This window comes from Chelonoidis abingdonii, chromosome 14 (genome assembly GCF_003597395.2).
Source record: "Chelonoidis abingdonii isolate Lonesome George chromosome 14, CheloAbing_2.0, whole genome shotgun sequence".
NCBI lineage: Eukaryota > Metazoa > Chordata > Testudines > Testudinidae > Chelonoidis > Chelonoidis abingdonii.
The window spans coordinates 30,025,203-30,038,654 of record NC_133782.1 but is presented as its reverse complement, the minus strand read 5'-3'; the positions used below and the strand labels follow the sequence as shown (position 1 = coordinate 30,038,654).

Below are 13,452 nucleotides of genomic sequence, written 5' to 3'. Positions count from 1 at the left end.
TCATTAACTTCATGGAACTGTCAGTTCCTTCATATGGCAGACAAGGCACCGAGAGAGCAACGCAATGGTTATGGAAGACAATACCGTACTCTCATGTAGACCTCTCTCAGCTGGTGCCTACATGAGAAGGATCAGGCATGCCAATGTGTCAGTGTCAAGAGACAGGATGGACAGACAGCCATGTGCCAAGCTGAAGTGGAACACAACAATGGCAGAGTGATGCGCTGTGGCAGTTTCAGAGATGTGCCAGCATCTCTAGCAAGACACAATGAGAAGCAGTCGTGTATTAACTGCACAAGCAGATAAGACAATGCAATGTCTGTGCATTGCAAGGAGCTTGTAGCCCTAAGAATTAATCTGCTTGTTTGTATAAATGTATCTTTTCTTATAAATTTGAGTATTTGATGTAATAGGTTCATAGATTTATATTAAAAATAAGTTAAGCTGTAATGCAAGAGACCTACAGGCCCAAACCCTGTATGTTAAGCTAAGGCAAAGTTAGTACATTTTGGGACCCTGACCCAGAAAAGTAAAAATAGATAAAAACACCCATGCAGGTGTCTAGAGACCTTTTGCCTAAACCAACAGACAATGAAAGGCAGCAAAGGGAATTTTTCAAAGTGATACCCACAGACCTAACAAGTACACAAGTGCATACATGCTTGTCATCCATATGCACATACATATTAGCCTATGGGGTAAGTGTACCCTAACATTCGTGGGGGGGAAGGATGAAATTTGGGCATAAGAGGAAGGATTTCCAACCAAAAAGGTGATTGCCTCCCAAATGACGAGATGAATCTACCCACCCATCTACTCTTCATTGTCGTCTCCTTCAACGAAGTATTGATGTTACCCACCTACGACGGCTATTAACTATTAACAGGCCGTACTTTGTTTCTTTTAAAACTTTTACTTTTTAAGGGAACTAGGCTAAGCTTGGTTTCCCTAAGCTTTATTTCAGTTTAAGGGTCATTGAGTTAAGTTAAAGAGAAAACAGCTTTAACAGCTCTGCATTAGCTTCCTCTGCTAAGAGGTGTGAAAATGGAACCGCCAGAGGCGTGGTCCCTTATCTTCCAACACTGGGTTATTAAAACAAGTGTGAGTATTAACCAAAGTTTGGAATACATAATATTGTATCATCATATGTATCTCTAGAATAACAGTAATACAATTGTAACTCTGTAATTCTAACTGTTTTACCATTTGTTTACTATTTCATAGATTTTAATAAAAAGGTCTTTATGACTATATCTGTCTCAGTGTAAGCTTCCTGTCATACCCTTGAAGGTCCTTTTATAAAGTCTGTGAAGCCTGATTCAGGACAAATTTATCTTCTGATCAAAACAAACGGACGATTAATATCCATATTAATAAATTAAAATTAAACAAACATTAAATTAAGTGGATAAATTAAATCAACATTAACAACATACCCTGAATCAGGCTACAAGCTCCATTGTGCACTGAGTGATCTATAGGCTAGAAGACTGGTTTTAGCCTGTAATTAACTCCAACGGGGAATGCCAAGCAGAAGTAAAGATCAGAAACTTCTCAAATAAATCACAAGTCTGCACCTTGCATGCAGGATAAACTCAGCTCCTGTCCATAACTGCATCCTTCCACTGTCTCTCCCTCTTCCATTTTATGGAGTCCAAGTGCCTCACCATACCATCCCGGGCCCTTCTAGCTATGTCCCTTCCCAGCCCAGGCACATGGCTTTAGTTGTCTCACCTAAGGAACACAGGCTACTACCCACGCTTGCTAGCCTGCTCCTAGGATAACAAGTGTTTGAGAGGGGACTCGGGAGTGGGGCTCTGCTTACCTGAGTTAATGTACAGAAACCTACATTGATGGATTCTGTAGGGAAACCAACACAGTGGCAGGTTGCAGGCTGCTGACCCAGATTCTTTCTGGCGCCTCACACCCATACCAGGCACTTCAGTGGCTAGATGCAACAGCCAACTTACTACTAGACAAATAATTGCATAGGTAAGGACATTTATTTCTTAAGCATCCATTAAGATGGATTATATGTAAATATTATACCATCAATAGTGGAAGTGAATTAGTGTTATATATTTTACACAAACCAGGGGAAAAGAACATAAAGGCTGCTAGGTCAAACACTCAGGTTAGGAAAGGTTTCCTGGGAAACCCTAATTCAGCCCTCTCCTGCATGTGTGTTAGGATACAGATGGGTGGGAGAGGGGGGTCTCTTATTGGACCAGGTTCTGGTGGTGAGAGAGACAAGCCTTCAAACTATACAAAGCTCTTCCTCAGGGCTGGGGAAAGCACTCAGGGTACATCTACACTAGAAGTGCTGCACTTCTGGTGCAGATGCTCTGAGTCGTCAGCTTCACGACTCCACCTCCGGCGAGTGGCGGTAATCATGTTGGTGGGAGAAGCTCTCCTGCCCACACAGCGCCTACACTGGCAATTAGCTTGGTGTAACTCATGTTGCTCAGGGTGTGAATTATTCACACCCCTGTGTGACGCAAGTCATACTGAAGGAAGTTCTAATTAGACAAGGTCACAGCTAAATACAAGATTAAATGGACCGTTTAGTAGAAGTCATTTAGCATATATTCTAAGGGACCATTCAAGGTGATACAGACTAATTGCAGTTTGACTCACAGGATTCCATTCAGTGCACAGGAGGGACAGTGCACGCTGAATGAAGGGATTCCATCTTCTGATTTCTCATTGTTCAAGGTGGGGCCCAGGCCTTACTGGGCACTATTCAAGCCCAGCTCTGAAGACAGAATTATTAATTTCCTCGTGGGCTTTCTTATGGCACTCATCACTATAGAACTGAGTGTCTCAAACAATTCATTTTTATAAAAACAGTCATCTGAGAGGGTGCTATTGTAATACAGAAGATAAATATCCCATTGTACAGATGGGGAAGAGAGACATAGATTAAGGTCAAAATTCTCCAATTGTGGATGCCCAATTAGAGACATGGAGGACCTGATTTTTCAGAGTGCTCAGCACTGTATAGCACTTAACATAGTCAAACAGCTCCCAGCGACTGCAGCTGCAAGTGCCCAGCACTCCTGCAAATCAGGCACCAGCGTTTCAAGTTGGGCACCCAGGAAATGAAGATCACAGTTAGTGAGATTCCTGTGACACGTTTAAGTGACATGCCCAGCACCACACAGGAACTCAATGGCAGAGGCAGAGAGAATACAATTCCCACCACTTTACCATGAGATTGGCCTTGCTCTTTCTGCAGTGCTCAGCCTCATTCACCACACACCTTCTGTGACTCAAGGGCCTCTTGGTGCCAAGTGGCATGGGCCACAGGAGTGCACAAGGCTTATACGGATCCTCTGGGGTCTGGTATTTACATACAAGTTTAACAAAAAGGGCATGTATGGTTTGTGCTGAAAGCCTGTCACAGCGATCATCTTAAATCACTGCAATGTATTATATAGAAAATTATGCTCTTAAAACCGGGCAGTTAATGGCAGCTCACCCAGAGGTAACACGCCTTAAGACAGGTTCCACCACACAGGGGGTGGGAGACATTTATCTCCCTGACTGACCATTGCACATCTTCCAGTGGGAGTCTATTTGCATGTGAGGAGAAGAAATTAACAGTGTTGGGGATGACAATGCTGTTTACAGGTGGCCCAGTGTACCTAGAGGTGCAGAAAGATGCCTTGGCACCCTCTCTCAGGGGAGGCAAGCTGCCAGTAGGCTGGATGTATGAAAGGAGGGTCCCAGCCATCCAGATTGAAAAACCTGTGAAAAGGACTTTAGGTAAGCAGGACCTTGTTAGACAAGAGGGCATCTCTGTCAGTTTTAAGCTCTAGAAGGTGTGTTATTTTACTGTACATGTAACTCTGATCCTAGCATTTCTGTTTGTTATACTTTGACTCACTGTTGTTTATTAAACAAACAGATTTGTTTATAAAGAAAGCAAGTGTCAGGGCTGCATGTGAAGTGGTGTGGTGTCCTAAGGTGTAACTAGTAAGCCGGGCTGTACGGTTCCTTTGGGAACAGCGGGTCTGGTAATTCTGTGAGCATCCAGTGGAACAGGGGCTGGACACCGCATGGGGATGGTTGAACTACTCAGGAGCTGGAGTGCGCCTGTTGCTTACCTGCACAAGGACAGCAGAGCCTGCTTAGGCTGAGGGGGGGGAGTGCTTGTGTTGCCTGTTGCTGGTGGAGACAGGGGCTGACTGTTGGCAGGCACAGACAACACTTCCCCAGGCTAAAGGCAGGTGGCAGCAAGGTGCCTCACAGCCCTGGGCACCCCCAGAATGCATCACACCTTCCCACATCTGCCACAAATGAAGCAGGATCCCATAGACAACAGCCTCTTTCACTACACAACCCTGACTCATCCCCAGAAGAGGTCCTGCCTCTATGCTGAATGAGGCAGGGGGCCAGTGGGGGGGAAAAATAGTATGTGATCACATACTGAAAGAGTATCAATGCATATGCACAAGAGGGCCATGTAAAGGTTGGACCAACAACCTTCACCCTGGCTTCTCCCATCTTTTGAGTGCTTGACTTCGCAACTTCATTTTTAAGCTTTTATGTGAATAATTTCCTACAATTTTTTTTTTTTTTTTTTTTTTAAAGAAAACCAAACACCAAAATTTCTTCATGTGTCATCATACTGACATCCCTAGAGTTCATCAGCAGGGCTGGAGCCTTTAGATCCCCGCCCAGAGCTCTGCTGTTGAAGGACAGAGTAACTGGGAGCAGGAGTAGTTTGTGGACCAGCACTTGGCAAGTGGGTTCATAGACATTTGCTGACAGCAGAGGGATGGAGAGACTCGGGAACCTTGGGTTCCAAGCTAGGCAGTGGAAGGGAGTGTGCTCTAGAACAGAGGTTCTCAGACTTTTGTATTGGTGACCCCTTTCACATACCAAGCCTCTGAGTGTGACACCTCTCCCCGCCGCCACCATAGATTAAAAACACCTTTTTATATACTTAACAGCATTATAAATGTTGGAGTGTGGTCTGGGGTGGAGGCTGACAGCTCGCAACCCCCCCATGTAATAACCTTGCGACCCCCTGAGGGGTCCTGACCCCCAGTTTGAGAACCCCATTGTAGAATATCCCTTCTTGCCCAGTCCTCTTCAAGCTGTCCCAGTCCTGTCTCTTCCTCCACCCCGGCTCCTTGTCCTAAGCCAGTTCCAGTCTCAACTCCTGAGGCTTCTCAGACCTGTTCCCAGTCTCCTTGCTGAGCCAGTCCTAGCTTCAACCCTCTGTTCTCCATCCCAGCGTCGTCATCCCCTTGTCCCCAGCCAGTCCCAGTTTCCTCTGTCCCCTGGCTCCCCATCCAGTCTGTCTCCCTCCTCCCATACACCCTGGCTTCCAGTTGTGCCCCCAACCCATGTTTCCCCATCCCCACCTCCCTCATCCAATTTCATTATTCTCACACACCCTCCTTGTTCCAGTCTCTGCCCATCTCGTCTGGGTCTTTTTCCCCCATTCATACACGTGGCTTTGCATCTGATCAGTCTCCGCCCCCAGGTTCAGAGACCCAGACACCCTCCCAGCTCCCCCCGTCTTAACCAGCTGCCAATCGCAATTTCCCAGTTGGGGTTGGCCCTGCTTTGAGTAGGGGGTTGGACTAGATGACCTCTTGAGGTCCCTTCCAACCCAGATATTCCATGATTCCCCCTCACCGCTAGACTCCTTGCCATCATCTATTTCCACCCACTCTCACCTGTCCAACTAGGTCCTCTGCATTCTCGTCAGGCAGCCTCCACCCCCTAACTACCTGGGCACAAGAGTGGGGTCACTTGGAGCACCAGAGAAGAAAGGTTTCCTCCCTGCTTTCAGTTCAGATGCCTGGAACTGGCAGGGTTCACAGCAGCAAGGAACTGCAAATGCGGGGGAAGTCTTGCAGGATTATAGCTGCTACAATCTACAGTCTCTATTCAGCAAGTGTGAACTGATTTTTTTTCCCAAAAACATATCAGATTTTGGTGCATTTTCACAGAAATGGAAAAAGATATATCCCTGACACAAAGACCAGCCTACTGCTAAACTTCAAGTCCCTGCTCTAAAGCATGGATGCCCTAAGCTTTTGAGAGGAAAAGGGTCATTGGGACTTTAACATGAGGAAAAAAATTCCCCTAGGCTCATTCTCAGAAATGGCTAAAGTCCTCCCAAAGAAATCAGCCTGAGACAGACACTTGGCATGGAAAATTTCAGCCAAACAGTTAAAAGTCTGTCAAAAAAGTTACGAGTCACCAGAAAAAAGGATCTTATAATAGGAAGTGTTGAGCAACTTGCCACCATGCTGCCAATAACACTAATTTACATCCATGATATATGCTGTTTACATTTGTATCTCATCCGATCAAGTAACCCAGATGGTCAGATTTTTATCTATTTATAGCCTGCCATTCCCAATTTCTCTCTTATTAACTTGAAGGAAGCGTGGACGTTGGGTTAGATACTACAGAGGATGTTTGCTTGTTAAGTCCCCCATTGGATATTTTACTTCCTTTTCATGGAGATTAGGGCTGTTGATTAATTGCAGTTAACTCACATGATTACCAAAAAAAACACGATTTAAAAAATTAATCGCGATTAATCACACAGTTTTAATTGCACTGTTAAACAGAATATCAATTGAAATTTATTAAATATTTTGGACGTTTGTCTACATTTTCATATATAATATAGTGTGTTGTCATTTAAATCAAAAATGTATTATTTGTATTACAAATATTTGCACTGTAAAAATGATAAAATAATATTTCAGTTTACTTCATACAAGTATTGTAGTGCAATCTGTCATGAAAATGCAACTTACAAAAGTAGATTTTTTTTTTGTTACATAACTGCACTGAAAAAAACAATGTAAAACTTCAGAGCCTAGAAGTCCACTCAGTCCTACTTCCTATTCAGCCAATCACCAAGACAAACAAGTTTGTTTATATATACAGGAGATAATGCTCCTGCTTCTTATTTACGTCACCAGAAAGTGAGAACAGATGTTTGCATGGCACTTTTGTAGCCGGCATTGCAAGGTATTTACATGCCAGATATGCTGAACATTCATATGCCCCTTCATGCTTCGGCCACCATTCCAGAGGACATGCTTCCATGCTGATGATGTTCATTAAAAAAATAAATGCGTTAATTAAATTTGTGACTGAACTCCTTGGGAGAGAACTGTATGTCCCCTGCTCTGTTTTACCTGCCATATATTTCATGTTATAGCAGTCTCAGATGATGACCCAGCACATGTTGTTCATTTTAAGAACACTTTCACAGCAGATTTGACAAAACATAAAGAAGATACAAATATGAGATTTCTAAAGATAGCTACAGCACTCGACCCAAGGTTTAAGAATCTGAAGTGCCTTCCAAAATCTAAGAGGGACGAGGTGTGGAGCATGTTTTCAGAAATCTTAAAAGAGCAACACTCCGATGAGGAAACTACAGAACCTGAACCACCAAAAAAGAAAAATCAACCTTCTGTTGGTGGCATCTGACTCAGATAATGAAAAAGAACATACATCAGTCTGCATTGCTTTGGATTGTTATCGAGCAGAACCCATCATCAGCATGGACACATATCCCCTGGAATGGTGGTTGAAGCATGAAAGGACATATGAATCTTTAGCACATCTGTCACATGAATATCTTGCGAGGCCTGCTACAACAGTGCCACAAGAACGCCAGTTCTCACTTTCAGGTGATATTATGAACAAGAAGCGGACAGCATTATCTCCTGCAAATGTAAACAAACTTGTTTTTCTGAGTGATTGGCTGAACAAGAAGTAGGTCTGAGTGGACTTGTTAAGCTCTAAAAATTTTAGACTTTTATTTTCGAATGCCTTTTTTGTACATAGTTCTACATTTGTAAGTTCAGCTTTCATGATAAAGAGATGGCAATACATTTCTTGTATTAGGTGAATTGAAAAATACTATTTCTTTTGTTTTTTGACAGAGCAAATACTTGTAATCAAAAATATAAAGTGAGCATTGTACACTTTGTAATTGAAATCAATATACTGGAAAACGTAGAAAATGTCCAAAAATATTAAAATAAATGGTATTCTTTTATTAACAGTGCAATTATTTTTTTTTAATAGTTTGAGAGCCCTAACGGAGATATCTATGGATCTTGGGTTGGGTCAAAGCTGATAAACAAATGCTGAATTTTATGACTTGTTTTGAACGCTCCTCAAACGTCTCTATTATAGAGGAGTTTAGCTTGTGTACATGCTTTAAAAGAATCATTTACACATAGTACTTAGGAAGAATATAAATGACATTGATGGCATGGAGGTTGAGAAGTGAGCTGTCGTACAAAGGGGCAGGGAAGCTAACATGAGACTATGGACAGGAATTGAGCACAAGGAAAATTAAAGCTTAATTTAATATTAGACTAAATATCAGGAAGACTTTGGACACCTAAAGTGGTTGAACCAACCCAGCATTTGATCCAATTAATACAGGATTTTCTATAAGTAAAGCTATTGAGATGAGGCTAGTCCCTTCAGGACTGTCCAAGCTACCAATGACTACTGCCACCAAGGTGCACAGGACAATTCAGCTTTTTCTCCAGCCAGGGCACATTACCTGGTACAGATACAAAGGGGCAAGGAAAAGTTCCATTTAGACTATTAACGGATCAGGACTTACAAGCCACCGAAAAGGAGCATCATTTACTTTTAGTGTTAGGATTATATGGGTTAACATTCTAACACTGAGATATTGACAAGTTAGAGGGAGTTAAGAGAAGAGCACCACCAACAGATTAATGAGTAGGAAGGGCTGTGTTAGAGTGAAAGCTTAAGAGAGCTGTATTTGAATCACTTGGCTATCTGTGGGGCAAGCATGACCATGTGGGACAGAGAGGTGCATTAGCATAAGTTATGGAAAAGCTGGCCTGAAGAGTATGAAAAGCTTCCTGACATTGAAATCTATGAAAACTGCACAATGGCTCCTCACATACACACACCCCTTCCTGCCCCCGCCAAGGAAAGTGGCAAAAGCCCATTGCTTGTGACATTTATGGCAGAGCTCTAGAACACTACACTTTCTAGGGACCGATTCTGCACTGCGTCCTCAAGAACCTGGCCAGAGTGCCTAAGAGGTCTTTGCCATCTCTGATCTGATCAGAGGCTAGAACAGATCCAAGCCCTACAGTTGCCACACACTCTTCTGATCATGTGCACCCTGGCACTGAATTGCTAAGACACTATAAAAGCACTTTAGGAAGTTCCATTTCCTTAATTCCCTCAAAACTTCTCATTTCTCCATTTGTGCAAGCTGGCCCACTAAGACTACCATGGTTCTCCCCTAGGGCAGCAGGAGATCAAACACATACATTTTCTAAGCAGGTGCTGTCTTTGTCCTTGTTGAGGTAATGCTGTTGCCAGAATCGCAGGAGACTATGAAAGTTGTTCAGGATGAACCCTGGGTATTTTTCCGTATATTCCATCTCTTGCAGTGTGTGCAGGTAGAAGGGTAGCTTGTCTTTCCTTCGGGCCAGCATTAAGATAACTAAGCTTGTGTTCAAACAACTGACATTTTCCTAAAATAAAGGAGACATGGGAAATCAAGTTACAGAAAAATGCAGAGATCAAGTATTCCATTAAATGAACATACAGAATTCATTTAGGGTCCAAATCTATCCAAGATAAATGTTTCTAACTCCTAGTGCACAGTGAAGACAAGCACGTCTTGAAAAGAAGTCAGACCGCCAAACCTATTATTACACATCATGAATGATTACAGTGATCATATTTTAATGTCAGCTCTTTACCTGTGTGAGTGTCTGTACATGAATTATATTAATGAGGCGGAAAAGGAAGGACATTCTCATGGACATCTGAGACATGTAGGATAACAGGCGGCACTCGGACAAGACTTCTGCAACTACAGGGAAGACAACCAGATTATTAGATTTGCAGAGTTTAGATAGACTAAGAATGACGGTTTCATTCTTAAAATCTGGATGTAAGGGGAAGACAGTAATTCCTGAACCTAATGCAAGACCAGGCATCGTATCCAGAGCTGCAGACAGGTTGTGCTTCTCTCTGAACAGAGACAAGGGAGACCTCTGGTTGAAAAAGATGGAGATGTCCTGAGGACAGATTGTCTTCAGCCACAGAATTCTTTTACTGCAGGTTGATCTGCAGCTGAAGGCCATCCCAGCTGACAACGTGGGCAGTACAGCAAAAGAACTGGTGCTCACACCCAGGAAGCACATGAGCTAAGTCATGCATCTGAGACACACACTCCTACTAAGGGTTTTAAAGCCTGATTGCAATCTCTCAAAGAGCTGCCACGTCTTCCTTTACCTTTAATATCAGACTGGTTCTCAAATCGGTCCAGAGACAATGTAATGCAGCGAACCAACATGTTTGAGTCAACCAGTGAACTGTTGATCTGATTCAAAAAGATCTGAAACTAAAGACAGACATTTTAGTGCTATGTTTGCAAAAGTGATACACTCTATAGTGGTAGGCACTTGTGGAGCAGAGTTTCATACACTTTGAGAGCATTTTATGTGACTAACAAGCCGGATATTACCCTTGGCATGAACAGTAATTAGGATTAGCTGCCCATTGCAGGTAGGTCTGCAGACAAGGCCCTGTGGTGAGTACAATTATGTGACCACACAAATGGCCTTTGGAAAAGTTACTGCATAACTGTGCTCATAATTTGAGCTTTTGTTTTAAAGGACTAAGTCTCTAGCCACATTGCTTGCAGCGATGTCATGTCACGTTCTCAACAAGTGTTGTGCATTCAAGTCTGTAGACTACCTCAAACAGTACCTCAGAAGTACAAATGCCCCGTTCATTTCAGAGGTAACCATGAGCCCCCAATCCCCAAATCATAAATTGCTCCTGCCCAGAAAAAGGAAAGAGGCAAATTAACCCATGCATATCACAGGACTTCACCTAGTATTTGGCACAGAGCAGGGTGGGGGTGGGGGTTGGTTGGTTTGTTTTTTAAAAGAGATTTACCTTCTCATCTGTGTTGATATATTTGTTGAACCTCTTGAAAGCATCAATGTTGAATTTCATCAGTTCTCCCAGTAGATCAAAGTAACTCTGAAGCACATCCCGTGATTTGCACTCACTGTCAACAATGCAGTAGAGAATATGCTGGCAAGAAAGGAAAGCGTGTTACCACCACATTTTAGCCTAAATCACCAGTAAACTCAGATTCAAATGCTTGTGATCCAATTACTGCTTAAAGTTTAAAAAGAATGAAATGTGGATAAAATAGGTAAATCAGGTAATTCTTCGCATAGCACCCACAAATGGAGTATCTAAGATCTGAATCTAAGGCAGATATAAACCACATAGAATCTGGATACTGTAAGTACCTGTACCAGTTCCCAGAGTTAGATTTAACCAAACTTAATGATCATGTACAACAACGTTTCAGGTTCCCATAAATATAGATTTACCAAATGCAATCACTCTCTTAAAAGTTTATCTTGTTGAAACCAGAGCTAAACCTCTCAAAGGTGTTGCATTAGGTATAAGATTTGCTTACTGCTGCAGTGAATTCTAGCACTCATTTTTTAAGCTTCCTGGATTTTCTTAAAAATTAAACCCACCAATTCCCATGGAGATACACGCTAAGCTTGTTATAGTGCATTTGTGCCAGAACAGATATCTAGGTTGTTACCTCTAAGAGTCCTCTCTTTAGCAGGAACATCTGGTCTGCATAGGAAGTGGCACCTCGTAGAAAACTCTCAACTGCCCTTGCTTGCCAGAACCTGAGACAAATATAAATGAAGTTTTACTAATTCAACAAGGCTGTAAGTCATTGGGGAAAGTTACTTTACCACATACATGTCTCAGGCTAAACTAAGTTTCCCTGTCCATTTAGTTTCAACGTGAAAGTGAAGCGGTGTAAAGCAATTCCATAGAATAGTCACTATTCCACTCACACTACCAGAGAAACCAAATCAGAACATTTTAAGTCTTCTCACAATGGATAATAAAATACTTCAGCTATCATGAACTCTGAAGACTAGCAAGTCTTCCCACCCCACCAAAAAACCACATACATCAATCAATGTAAATGAAACCCACCTGAAAGAGGACTCGGCTGGTTCCTTCTTCATGACCTGTAGTAGCCTGGTTAACAAACCTCTTTTTCCATCGCAGACTAGACTTCTAAAGAATGTGGGGGGAATATTACAAATATGAGTGGAAGGATGGCCAAAGCAGGTCACTATAGAATGTACTTCTGGAGATTAAGATAGATTCTACTCAAAGCTTAATATGAAGAGTCCAGTATTACACAGCAATGTCATACATGAGCATTTCACATTGCCTACAAGAACTGATGACAACAGCTCCTACATAGCTCTGATGCTGCAATCTGCAAGACCTGCAGCATAACTGGCTTTCAAGGAAGTTTCAAACAAAGCATTTTTGTTGAAACCTTACCAAATGCAAAAGAAATATGAGCACTGATCAGAAGGAGCAGCAGGCCTGACAGTTTTGAGTGAGAATGGAGGGGGCTGGGTCTCACTACACATTTACAGAAAGGAGAGAGTTTGGTTCAGCAAGCACAACATTTTTGTATCAGAATTCAGACCGAGGCAGCGGCCTAAATAAGTTAATAGTCTCCACAGGAAAAACCCATCAAACTGAAGCACACAAACATTAACAGCACCTTGACACAACTTGGAGATGTATTTACGCAAGAGGTATATGCAGACATGCTGCCAGAAAAACGGTGTTTATTCAGAAAAGGTGTGCCAGCTGAAAACAATAAGAGCAGAAAATGGAATGATTCTGGCCACGTACTTAGACCATGAGCCAAGTAGGTGTAGGGCAAGATAGTTTAGGGTGGGGATTCACTTTTCTACTGTTCAGAAAGATAGGCAGCATGCCTGCTCAGTTGGTCCATGCTGGTCACTGCCTGTGTACCAGCCAGCTGAGGTGCTGGATGCAGCCTGAAGCCTGCAGAACAGAGCTTTTCACAAAGGAGGGCACTGGCTGCGGGATAGATGGCTCCCCTTACTAGTGCTATCAGAAAATAGAGGTGGTTGCTCTGCAAATTACACTGGATGGAAGGGGTTATCTGTGGCCTCGCCCCCTCCTCCTTCTAGCACACGTACAACACAGGGCAGCATTTCCCTCTGAATGGTTGAAGCAGGGCCAGAACAGCAGCAGTGCTCAGGAAGAGAGGGTTTGGTCAACACCTGTGGTGGTTTCTCACCAACATTGCAGATAACAAGGAAGTTGGCAACAATTAAGAAGTGGGAAATCCCATTGTGTGCCAGAGATTCCTTTTCAAAGCCAATGGCACCTTTCCACTCACACCAGCAACGTGGTATGACCCAAATACGTTTGTTGGCTTTGTCTTCCGAGACCTGCAGAGGGAGTAAACTGGATTCTTTTGTCTAGCACACAAAGAGAACTGTTTATCAAGGGCTTGTCTTCAGAAGTCATACTGATTTAACTAGATCAGTACCACAGAACACC

The 13,452-nt window shown here is 42.8% G+C and overlaps 1 protein-coding gene across 1 annotated transcript in view; it reads right to left on the bottom strand.

Moving 5' to 3' along the window:
• Positions 1–13,452, bottom strand: part of TRPC4AP (transient receptor potential cation channel subfamily C member 4 associated protein) — a 45,720-nt gene that overhangs the window by 4,799 nt on the left and 27,469 nt on the right. Inside the window, exons 12-17 of the mRNA XM_032789307.2 lie at positions 12,049–12,132; positions 11,639–11,729; positions 10,966–11,106; positions 10,297–10,405; positions 9,759–9,871; positions 9,321–9,527 (exon numbers count right to left, since the gene is read on the bottom strand). Coding sequence (XP_032645198.1) covers positions 9,321–9,527; positions 9,759–9,871; positions 10,297–10,405; positions 10,966–11,106; positions 11,639–11,729; positions 12,049–12,132 — 745 coding nt within the window. The remainder of the gene's footprint in view (positions 1–9,320; positions 9,528–9,758; positions 9,872–10,296; positions 10,406–10,965; positions 11,107–11,638; positions 11,730–12,048; positions 12,133–13,452) is intronic.